This window comes from Poecilia formosa, unplaced genomic scaffold (genome assembly GCF_000485575.1).
Source record: "Poecilia formosa unplaced genomic scaffold, Poecilia_formosa-5.1.2 Scaffold32, whole genome shotgun sequence".
Taxonomy (NCBI): domain Eukaryota; kingdom Metazoa; phylum Chordata; class Actinopteri; order Cyprinodontiformes; family Poeciliidae; genus Poecilia; species Poecilia formosa.
In genome coordinates, this window is record NW_006799971.1 from 3221739 (window position 1) to 3234008 (window position 12270).

Here is a 12270-nt window from a genome sequence, read left to right on the forward strand (position 1 = left end):
TTTGCTTCACTTAAAATTTTAATGTACACTCATAATTAAAACAAATTATTACAGGTTATGTAATCACAATTGTACACAAAGTTCACAGGATATCTGACATATTTACAATGTAAAGGCAGATAAATTTGCTGGCAACCCTGAAAGAAATGCGTAATAAAAACCCTGCTCAATAGCATAATCTCTGCTGATATTGATTAGACAGCTACCAACGTTAGCTGTCGACATAAAAAAAAAAAGTAAAAATAGCAGAAAATTGAGAATCGAGTTTCATTTCATTTTGTGTCATCTTTAGAAAAAAATCATAATTTGGGAAAAGATACACAGTGAAGTGTGACACTTGGTAATGTGAAAGAAGGGACAAGTGTTAGATGAAGCACTGTCAGAAACAATTTGCAGCAGGACTCAAAAAAAGCTCTGTAGAGAAGCTGAGGAATGTGACACGATTTAACCACATTCCCTGCGAGGACAGGAAACCTCATTTACAAGCTAAGAACTTTGCTTAACACAGTTTTCACCAATTTAGAGACATGAAAAGGAAAAAGTTGTAACCCTCTGATTAGAATCAAAACAAGACTAACATATTTGCATCAAACAAATTCAATATTAGGATTTGTAATGGTGTTTTCCTTCAGAGGAACAACAGTTTGACATTATGCCACCAAACATCCACATCTGCTGGGCTATCCAAAAATGTACCAGCATTTTCCATCACAGGCATCTTAGGACAAATTTATTTACAAATGTGGCTTAACTTGATGGCAGATTTTCTCCAGATACACACAGAACATTTTGTTCAAAGAAAAAGAAAAAAAAGAATACTGTAACCTTCTTTTTGAAAGTCTACGGAGCCCCCTAAGGGACATGGGAAATTACCGCACAAAAGAATTGCATTACCTTGCAATAAATATTGTGTTTTCTCACAATAAATTAGCAAATACACCCTGGTCAAGTTTATATACAGTCAATTTAAAATTGCACCTGCACATTTAAGGAGCCTCAGTGAAAAGGTGTTTATATATTCTTAACTCTTTGGTGCAAAAAACTATTTGAAAATTGATCTATTACTCCGTGTTCATTTCTTGCTTGTGTAGGGTTGAGATAGGACTGCACATGAAAATGACCCTTTATTGGCCGTTCAGCCTACCAACAATAAAAAAACAATTAAGACTCTCAGATGACTTTATTACCCCGTGAAAATAACTCAAAAATAGTCCAAATAGTTTGGATATATTCTCCCCTCCCCGCCTTCTTTCCTTCGCACTGAAAGTTTCTGTTTGTGTCTTGGAAGGGATGGGAAGCCCAAAAAATCCCCCACATCTTTAAGGGGGCTCTGTAAGAGTCAGACCTCTTTACATACTTCACACCAGTTTTCTTGTCTTGAACAATTATAAAAACTGAGTTGGTGACCGAAACTACTTGGGTAACTCCAACTGGAACAATGGAGAGTAAACACGCCTTCAAAGTGTCCATGTGCAATCGAACAATGCCTCTTTGTCCAGCTTCATGTTGTCAATCATGGCCGATGAATTGAGAACTTTCCATTGCTTGAATGCACGGTGATCCATTAGAGTTCCTGAAGAGGTGTTGTCACAGCCGTCCCAAGATCAGCCTTGCTTGATCCCCCAGACGGACCTTTCTGAGCCAAATAATCTTTGTAGTTTCGGGTCAAGAGAGTGTAAAGAAAAGGATTGATGCAGCTGTTCCCATAGGTAAGACATGTGACAAAGAAATTGATGTAATTGTGAGCAGCTGCAGACAAAGCTTTGAGGGAATCTGGGGAGAAAAGTTTAGCTAGCTGCCATCCCCAAAACGGTAGGAAACACGCCCAATAGGCTATTATGATACTTAATATCATTGCTAGCACTTTTTGTTTGAGTCCTTTCCTCTGGGCTGAGCGGCTGCTACCCCCTAAGCTACCCTGCACTGTCCAGTAGCGCCATGCTAGCCCAGCATACAGTCCAACGATTATCAATCCAGGGACTAAGACACTTGTAAAAAACAGTACTGTAAGGTAAGCCTTGAAAGCTTCAGGCGTCCAGGTGGGGTAGCAGATTCTCTTCCCGAAGCCATACGCAGTAGGCTTGGCCTCCCTGAGCTGTATCATCACCATCATGGGAAGCGTTAGAGTGAACGCCAACCCCCAGATAACTCCTGCGGCGAGTCGTCGGTTCTGAGACGAGGATCTGTGGGCACTGAAGGGCTTGGCAACGGCACGGTAACGTTCTAAGCTCATCGCAACCAAAATGAAGACACTGGCATGCATGGTGAGGAGATCGAGACTCAGGAGGATGCGGCAGCCCGCCTCGCCGAACAGCCAGTCGTGGGCAAAGTAAGTGCAGACAACAAAGGGGATGGTGGAGAGGTAGAGCAGGTCGGCCAGGGCCAAGTTGACGATGTAGACGTACATGGAACCCGTCCGGCACAAAGCGGCTGAGCGCGTTACGGCGAGCGTGTAAATGTTGCCTGCCAGTCCTACGGCGCACATGACCAAAAGCGTGGCACCGAGCAGGGACGTCACCCACAGACCTCCACTGGCTCCAGCAGCACTACCACCAAACAGAGAGGTTCCATCTCCAGACCCCGGGGTCAGACCAGGTCCCGTCTCAGAAGCGATGGTGGCATTGAGGGTGCGGTTCATTGCAGATTTCTGACTTTATGAGAACATGTTCTAATCAATCCAAGTGCAAATCAAGCACTCTTGACAGCTTAGGGTGTTTGAGACTAGTTAAACCTGACCAAAGAGGAAAGAAAATAATGACAATAAGTGTTACAGAAAAGACAGTACTGTACAGAGCAGATTTAAATTCAATACTCACATAACCCGAGTCTGAAAATTGCTGGCTCCTTCCAGTGTTTGTTGCCCAGTTTCTTCCAATTTATTTATGCTCGCAATCGTGGGATTTCAAAGACACCTCGAAATAATAAGCAACGTTCTCACTTCCAGACAGCAGGGATCCCTCCCGCTGGGTCTGGGTTAAAGTAGATCCAACATGAGATTTTTGTGAGCAGTAGGGAAGTCTCAGTCCGTCAAATGGACAAACTGTGCTTCAAGCCTTTGATGGCGAGTACTGAGCTAATTTTGAGAGGACTCCAGTTGCTAATATCTCAGGAGCAATTTCTACAACAGAGAGGAGAAAAAAAGAGCCCTTCTCCACTTTTACATAATTTGTAATTCTAATAACTCCCACTCGTTTAACTTTTCTTGAAGGCACCAAGTTAGGTTATACGAGCAATCGTCTTGCATCCATTCAGAGTCAAAACTTGTCTCATGTCCCTCTAGGCTTCTTTGCCGATGTTGCCATTCAAGACATCGAGGTAAAAATCCTTCATTTCCATATAACCCATGATGATTTCCTGCTGGTCTTGTTTATCTACTTGGTTTCCCGTGGTGGAAGACGAACCATCCGTTTCTCCTCGGCTCCAAAAATCCAGCTTCACCTTTGAAGTTCTTGGTTGCAGTTCTCTCGTCTCCCTTTCCAGACCCGTCCTCCCTCTTTCTCACCAGGGTGAAAAACTGGCACGGGCCAATTGATTTATGTGGCATTCCTCCCTGGCCTCAGTCTAATGTCTCAAAAACACCGAGGTGTGGTTTTAGACACCAACTGCTGGCAGGGGAAACTGTCAGCAACTACTTTATAATGCCAGAGTTTATATACTCCCATCAAAGTGTCTGTAAAATTGAAAAGGTGTCATTCTGGGGGATTTTAATGAAGAGCTGAAGTTTGAATTCAATATTAACTTCTCTCTAATCCACACAAGCTCAGACATGCACACCTGGACTTATTAAAGTTTGGTTAAATTTTAGGTATTTTAGCGAGTTGCAGAGAAAAGCATGACATTTCTGAAGCCATTCACGAACTTCGAGTATAATTTCAGATACACATTTGACCAATATTCTTGACAGATATAGAAGAGGTTATTTAAACTGGCTGATTTCTTTGCATGGGCTCAACTTGTGTGGATTAATATAGCTCAAACAATTTCAGTAGGTTTAAAGTCAGGGTTGTTTGGCATCTTTGTCATGTTAGGACACACATTTGTGTTAAAGTTTCAGTCAACAAACCCAAATCCTCATCCACAGTTGAAAGGAAATTAGTTAGAAATTAGAATGTTCAAGAACAATCCAAGAACCATCAAGGCCAGACAAATGCGTAAAAAACATTCTGTAGAAAAGTTATGTAATGCCCAATTTATTCAGTTTATCTGCAGAAAAGTTAATTTGAGGTCCAGTTACTCTTTAAATCTTGAACTGTTTTTTTGTTAATTTAAAAGCACAGATTGTACACAGATTTATGTATTTTTTTTTGAGAAATCAGATTTTTATTAGTCAAAATTTTTCACAAGTCAGCAATGGTGAGAGAAGAAAATACTTCTAATGGAAATTAAACTGAGATAGCACATTTTGAAAATACAGAGAAATCACAAAATGAAAAGGCAACAGTAACAGTAAAAAGACAGTACATCCTCATCAATTTCTAGAGTTGTATGTATTTTGTAAACTTGAGATTAGGCTTTAAATGCTTTTGAACTTTAGGCAACATATTGATCATAAAATAAAATCCTAAAATTAATAGAGGACAGGGTTTCAGTTCAGTACAACCTCAAGTGTTACATAAATATATTTGTAAACATGTTTTAGTTTTAATAAAGAGTTGTACCACATGAAGGTGCTGCTAAGCCATACAACTGCTGGAGTTGTTTTCAGCACCTTGCTCAAAATACATTTTTAAATTGGCTTCAATATGGACTTTTTTTGTAATACTATAAAAAGTATGCATAAGTCTTTTTGAATAAAAAAGTAACAGAAAATCTGATCTTTTGGGAGTTGTAATCAAAAAATATAGGTTTATGTTACAACTAGAAAATTAAAATTCTGCTAGTAAGTCAATAATATATACATATAGTTTTTCTTTGATGAATGACAACATTTTGACCCAGAGAAAAGCATTGCAAAGCAGAAATCTTTTTCTGTAATTTACTGCACAGAATACCAAGCCTTGTAACTACAACAGCTAAAAAAGCTCCAACATTTGGGTATCCATAAAGCTTTGACCATAGTGTTTCCCATAACAGTGCATATACTAAAACTTTACAAGCAGTAAAAAAGAAATTACAAATTCAAAACTTAAATACTTGGGCAGAAATAGCTGACACAATAGGAAAAAAGCATCTTTTACCATCACATAATTTAAGCTAACTAGTTAGAAAAATATCTATTGAGCCAGAAAAAAAGCTAGTTAGCTAGAAAAATAGTCAGCTAGCTAGCTAAAAAAAATTGCTAGTTTTGTAGCCAGTTAGCTACAAAAATAACCAGCTTGCTTTGTAGACAGATAGACATAGATAGAGAGAGAGATAGCTGGATAGAATATACTTATATGGATTAAATTAATTACTAGTGTCAAAATTTCACACAACAGTTTATTGTTGCATGTTATTATTATATTTTTCACCATTAGCTGTAAGCCATTTAATAAAGATAGAAAATGTGTCCTTGTGACTGACTCGGGACACGTAACTAACTTTGTTCTACGCTGAAAAGCTTTCATGACACAAGGGTCAATAAAAAAAAAAAAAAATTGGTATCAAAATTAAAGAATAGTTAACCTAGCCCTAACCCTTAATCAGACAATGCTTTGACAAATTTGTTCTCACTTTTAATCCAGAAGTCCACATTTTTGGGATAATGTGACGCGCTCCAGCTTGTGAGTAGCAGAGTCGGTGTTGTGCCTGTCAGACTGATGGTGGGTGTTGAGGGGAGAAAAGGCCTCTGGTCTGTCAGTGTCGGTGTCTTAACAAGGCTTCCACTTTGAACACAAACAGAAATCCAAAGTTAATGTAAACCTCCTTGCAGCTAATAAAGTCCTTTTTAAAAAGCATTAGATAAGTCTGAATCCTTACTTGTGTAATCCTGAGGAGACATCTGAGTGTTCATGACATTCTTGAAGTGCTTCAGCCAATCCTGTTGGTCACTCTCCGTCTCGCACGTAAACAGGAAGGAGCGGTCAGGTGTTTCTATAGTGATGCCATATTGCCAAGCGCCGTTGCAGTGGGTCCCAGGCGGTAAGCCGGCAGAAGCACTGTAATGGTTGTCATTGTTCCCCAGGAATACCTCACCTTTAGCGAAGGCGTCCTTCAAACACAGGCAAAATAAAAGAAAAAGGCAAACATTACAGGAAACATTTGGTTTTAATCATCTCCAGTAAACTATTTTTAGCATAATACTGTCCATTTTCCTTATTTTGTTAATGAATCAATTTTATTTTTATATACCTGATTGGATATTCACACAATGAGAGTGAATATATTTTCAGTTTTATTTTATAACCATACCTTCATTGAGATTATAGCAAAAATATGCTGCAAAACGTCAAACCTTACCAAGTATTTTTGTCTAGTTTCTAGTGTAAATATCTTAGTGCACTTTAAATAAGATTAACTGGTGAATAACTTTTCAGAAAGATGCAGGAGCTTCTTTTAAGTCAATAATTCTTGAATATTTACAGAACTGGTTTAAAATATTAGTATCTTACAGTGGGGTGAAAAAGTGTTTGCCCACTTCCTGAGTTCCTGGTTTTTTTTGCATGTTTGTCACACCAAAGTGATTCAGAACGTCAAACCAGTTTAAATAATAGTCAAAGACAACACAAGGTAAACATAAAATGCTGTTTCTAAATGAAAGTATTCATTGTCAAAAGCCAGACACTGTGCTGACATCAAAGAAAATTAGGAACAAATGAGAAAGAAAGTAATTAAAACCAGTCTGGAGCATCATACCAGCAATAAACCCTGGTGGTTGTAGTTTTTCCTCTTTAGTAATAAACCTCTTCATTTAAAATCTTCATTTTGTATTTACTTGTATTGTCTTTAAAAATGGTTTGATGCTATGAGACACTGAAATGTGACATTAAAAAAAAAAGGAAATCAGGAAGGAATCACATTTACACTCCACTCTAAAATGGCAACATTTTAAACCAACCTTGTAACCATGTTGAATTTGTTCTGACTAGCTGTGGGCATTTATTGAATCATTTATCACTTATCGTGATAAATTTCATGATTGTCAAGATAAATGTTTTCAACCATCCCAAAATGTTCTTAAATAAAGTTACCTTGTCCCACTTTTTTACATGACCTAAAGAAGCATGTTACAAATGGGAACCTTTTTCAAGAGCATTACTGTGTTTGTGGGTCTGTGCTTGCTGTGACATACAGTCACAGTTACCTTAAAAAGACGTACAAAACGGTTCTTATTTCACTCTTATCTTTATCACAATAGCTCAGAAAAATATTGTGATAAAACCTTAGTCTATCGCCCACTCCTAGTTTTGACTATGGGTTCATGAAATTTTTTTTACACAAACTGAACTAAAATTATTATTATTTTTAAATCCATTTCGACTCAGTCTTGTGAGAACTACAGAAACCTGATTACTGAACAGGTTCAAATCATGGAAAAGTATCATCAAATTTTTCTAGCCACTGGTTAACCACAAACATGACTTCACCTCTACTCAGTATATTCAAAATGTTTAATATTGTTCTTAAAGTTCTGTTATCGTCTGAAAGTAATTGGCGAGATTCATGAAATTCAAAAATTGCAACCATTCACTTTTTACGACTTTGTATGGCTGCAGTTGAACCGGCGTGTGTGAACAGACTCTCATACCAGTGGATCTTTGAAGTACATCAGCCGTCTCTGATCCAGTGTGAACCAGCGCTTCTTGAAGCCTTCTGTTTGCTACGTAGACGAGCGGGGAAACAAAGCCAGAAACAGAGTCAGTAAGGCATTGTGCTCACATCGATAGCACTGTGTGTATTTTAAACCGAAGCATGCCGTGCTCTGGTTTGTTTCCAGAATGTGCTGGCTGGTCTAGAAACGAGGAAAGAAAAGTCCCAGAACTCTAAATTCTTTCTGCCAAACCATCAATCAATGATATCGGTGATATCGGTAAAGGCTTTCCACTGGAGTTCTTTCAGAGAACTCCTCTAAATATTGAGAGATTGTTTTCCTCACATTTTGCCTGTGGGCTCGTGCCGAAACACATCTAACTCATGAATTAATTCAAATGAAAGTGAATCAACTCAAAAAGCAGCAGGTTAGTGAGTCATTTCATCTGCTTGCATACACAGAATAAAAGACATACTTCTTTTTCCTGATTGTCTGGAGTTAAATCAGACCAAACTTCTCCTGTTTTCTACAGTTAGTTACCAAAATGATTTTATTTGCTATAAAAATGAGAGAAATTATTTCATAGGTTCATGTATTAATGTTTGAAAGTACAAAAGCTCATATATACAATGATGATTTCTATGTATTTAAACAATGAGGGAAAGGCCAGACGATGATGTCATGACTTTGGAAACTTCTGATAGGTTAACTGAGTCATTTGAGCTAATTGGAGTCACACCAGTGGTTGTATTTTAAGGCCACACCTTAAAACACACTGCATCTTTTTTTCTTTTTGACATGACAGGAAAGCCAAGACATCAGGAAGAGAATTGTAGAGGTGCAAAAGTCTGATTCATCCTTTGGAACGATTTCTAGAAGTTGCTGAGTTCCTTTGTTTGAACTATTATACACAAGTGCAAACATCCATTTGCAGATGAACACAGTGACAAATATCTTAATCTTTGGAGGCATATTCCTGTGGTCTGATGAAACTAAAGCGGACCTTTTTGACCATAATGAGAATCATTAGGAGGAAGAACCGGGATGCTTGTATCATCCTAACTGTGAAGTACGGAGATTGGGAGTGTCAGGTTTTAGGGTTGTTTTGCTGGAGGAGGGACTGGTGCACTTCATAAAACAGATGCCATAGATGCAACATCTGAAGACATCAGGAAGTAGAAGCTTGGACACAGATTGGTCTTCCAAACGGACAATGACCCCAAGCTTACAACCAAAGTGATTACAAAGCAGCATAAGGACAACAAAGTCAATGTTCAAAATCCTACAGAGAATTTGTGGGTATATTTGAGAGAGCCTACAAACCTGACTGACCCTAAAGGCTTGACCCAAGTCAATCTTGCCAAATACCAAGGAATGTCAACTTCTGACTTTGCAGACATTAAAAAATAAATCCCTGACATATTACTAAATTAAAAGACGAGAGATTTGGGCTGATTAACCAACATAGACATGTGCCAGTACTGGTACAGACCTGCATGTTTACTCAAATCCTTACAAATGACTCTTTGTTCATTTGCACGGTGCATATCTGCCATCCGTGTTTGTAGTTGAGAGATGAGATCTAAACGAGTTCTCACAAGGAAGCCTTTCATTTCCTCAGATACAGGAAAGGTGATACAGCAGGTTTGCTCAGCTGTCTACCATCCAGTCAGACAGGTAAAAATCGGTCACGTTGACAGCTGAGTTAACCTTTTAGCCATCTTTTTTCTTTTTCGTTTTTTGTTCCAATTAGGGACAGGAGATCACAAGCTGGAATAGAGGTGGGAAGTAGACATGTGTTTATCTTGTTAAATACTGATTCTAAAGGAAGACAGGATCAGTCTGACACACTCAGACTACATAACAAATTGGACACAATTTAACTGAAGTGTCCAGTTTAATTGCAGTAACAGAGATAAGAAATAGACCACAAATCAGAATAAAAACGAACGCTGATTGCATGTGGATTATAGTACAAGTTGCTTTTCTATAATTAAAAATTTAAAGAAAACTCTAAATTGAGAAAATAAAATGAGGAAAATCGATTTTTAGTTTTTTGGGGGGAAATTGTAAGAGGCTTTTGTTGTGCTGGGGTAAATCAGTAAAGTAAAATAAATAAGTCATGGTGGAGTTACAGCCGTGCACATGTACAGGCAAGCAGCAGTAGATTTACTTACCCTGGGGCCGGTTTTTTCCATGTATCCTTCTTTGATAAAGTTTCGAGTAAGTTTGGGTACGAGCTGAAAACAAAAATCACCAAGATTCTCAGTACGGTCAATAAATAAGCAGTAATTTTTAATTCCCAGAAAGTGAATAAGAGGGAAAAAAGAGTGATAATGTCTGCATTGTTAAAGGAATGCATATTAAAAAGAGGTAAATGCAAGAATGCATATTTAGAAAAGGTTAATGCGTCTACCTCGGCATCGGTTGCACCGGGAAAGGCCACTCTGAGATACTGAAGCTGAACGGCACGGATTGAATTAAACCAGTCAACAATTTCCTGAAGCAAACAGAGAAGAGAAAACATAAACAGTAAGCCAAGAATCAACATTTTAAGGCAATCATTTATATTTCACATTTGGGCCAAAAACCAGATATATGATTAAAGTTCGTCTTGGTTTTTCCGGTCAGTTTAAGTGAACATCTCTCGTATATATCTTTGTACATTTGCAGTTGGGCCACACTCTTGTGATTTTCAGGTAATGGATTGAACATTTTGAAATGTTTAAAGTCAAGAATTTTGTTCAACAACTCGACACGGCTAAGTTTCTCCATTACTGTTTTTCTGTTTCTTGGTTCTCATGATGCCGATTGTTCAATAATTTTCTTTACCAGACATCTGATTCATTTACATTGACTCCTAGGCAAAGTTGCACACATACAGACTCTGTTAAATAATTAGGTTACCTTTAACACAACCACACCAGGTTTTAAACTAAAAGGTGTCAAATTAAAAACTAAAATCATTTCCCCCACATTCACTTTACAGTTATGCACTACTTCATATTGGTGTATGACACAAATTCCAATAAAATACATTTTATTATTGTAATTGTAGCAAAATGTGAGCATTTTTGTGGAAATTTTGTGGCGTCGTGCCTTTGTGGAGGTACAGAAGATCGGGTTTTCATGCAACTAAGGAAATTGGGCCGATTTATTCACTGGCAGATTTAATGACGAATCTTTAATTTTAACTCACCCTCAACATTTTGTTACTAGATTTTTTGGCATTGTTGATGGAGAATTTGCATGAAATTCTTCATGAGCCCATATTACAGGGTTCTTGAGCTGAATTTGCCAACAATTAGCAATTTTGGATTTTATTTCTTAGTAGATCATCTCTTATATCACTGATATAAGACACAATAAATTGCATAATTTGTCATTCTTCTGTTTTCTTTCTCTTCCTACCAAAACCTATCTTCAGTCTGCTGCTTTGGTCTCAACTAATCCTCTTTTATGACGGACAATTTTGTTTACAGAGACTTCATAATTCAATTTCTTTGTCGTTTCTGTCTTGTTTATTTATATTTCAAACATTTTCCAGTTCCATTGGAAAATGGAACTTTCAGTTCATTAGAACATTAGAATATTTATATTTAAGAATGTGTTCCTGCATTACTTTGCCATCATCATAATATTGCTTGAAAATGGTCTCAAAACAACAATATTATCGTTTATCATGGTAACTTATGGGGCAATTTATCGTCCAGTAAAACTTATGGTGACCCTCCTAACTGGATATTAACAAAGACAACTGGCACAAAAAAAGTCTGATTAACATAATCAGTGCAAGTTGATTAAAATTAATTATAAAAACGTTTCAGGCAGGCTTAAGAAGTTTTGATATTTGAAACTGCAATTACAATTGAAGCTGTCACAAACTCACTACCTCATGAATTTAAAAAAGGGAATAAAAGTGCTAAAGGAAAGCTTGGTGCGCCACTTCCTTCCACTGTAACTCTCCCTGAAGTGGAAAGTCAGCTAAGCAAATCTGCAGATCGCTGCTAATGCAATGACACTGATCTGATTTCCTCAGTCCCGGGTGACAGACGGCAGCAAATAAATCACATACAAACACGGGACGGCTCAATATATCCCACTGTGTTTCTGGATGACAGAAAATGATGGATGTGATGCTTGAATGTCATCTGATAATGGATTCCACCGGGAAGCAGAGACTGGCACAAATGATTGGCTCTTCCACGACTCCAGCGAGATAGTTAGAAAGCATATTCATCACATCTATCTAGACAGATAACAAGTAATTTAAATGATGCTTTACATTGTTTAATAGAGGTGGAGAAAAAAATTTTGATTCCACAGAGAATCATAATTCCTAGTCGTGGCATTTCTGAATTAATTCAAAATGCTCAAAAGTTGTTTTTTGTAAAATTACATTTTGTATAAATCTTTTTTATTTTAATTTTTTTGTTTAAGAAAAAGCTCGGCAGCAAAGCTAACTTAATGCTGGTAATTTAAGCTATAGAATTTTACACACAAACCTATTTTTCCCTAAATATAAAGAAAAATAAGATTTTGAGACAGTATGGAACCGCGTAAAATCCCTTTAAAAAATAAATGTTTTATATATATATATA

At 37.4% G+C, this 12270-nt stretch overlaps 2 protein-coding genes across 2 annotated transcripts in view; both read right to left on the reverse strand.

Moving 5' to 3' along the window:
- On the reverse strand, positions 1–2714 carry uts2r4 (urotensin-2 receptor 4). Its single transcript, XM_007549747.2, has one exon. It carries the CDS (start codon positions 2636–2638, stop codon positions 1565–1567), a length of 1074 nt encoding a protein of 357 aa, XP_007549809.1. The 5' UTR covers positions 2639–2714; the 3' UTR covers positions 1–1564.
- Positions 2715–4297: 1583 nt separating this feature from the next.
- The window catches only part of LOC103136463 (arf-GAP with dual PH domain-containing protein 1), an 18580-nt gene continuing 10607 nt past the window's right edge, over positions 4298–12270 (reverse strand). Inside the window, exons 7-11 of the mRNA XM_007549732.2 lie at positions 10086–10169; positions 9847–9909; positions 7667–7738; positions 5899–6130; positions 4298–5804 (exon numbers count right to left, since the gene is read on the reverse strand). Coding sequence (XP_007549794.1) covers positions 5776–5804; positions 5899–6130; positions 7667–7738; positions 9847–9909; positions 10086–10169 — 480 coding nt within the window. The 3' untranslated portion in view covers positions 4298–5775. The remainder of the gene's footprint in view (positions 5805–5898; positions 6131–7666; positions 7739–9846; positions 9910–10085; positions 10170–12270) is intronic.

Excerpts from the sequence above, each read along its gene's own strand:
- uts2r4 (XM_007549747.2), bottom strand. The coding sequence starts at position 2,638 with ATGAACCGCACCCTCAATGCCACCATCGCTTCTGAGACGGGACCTGGT.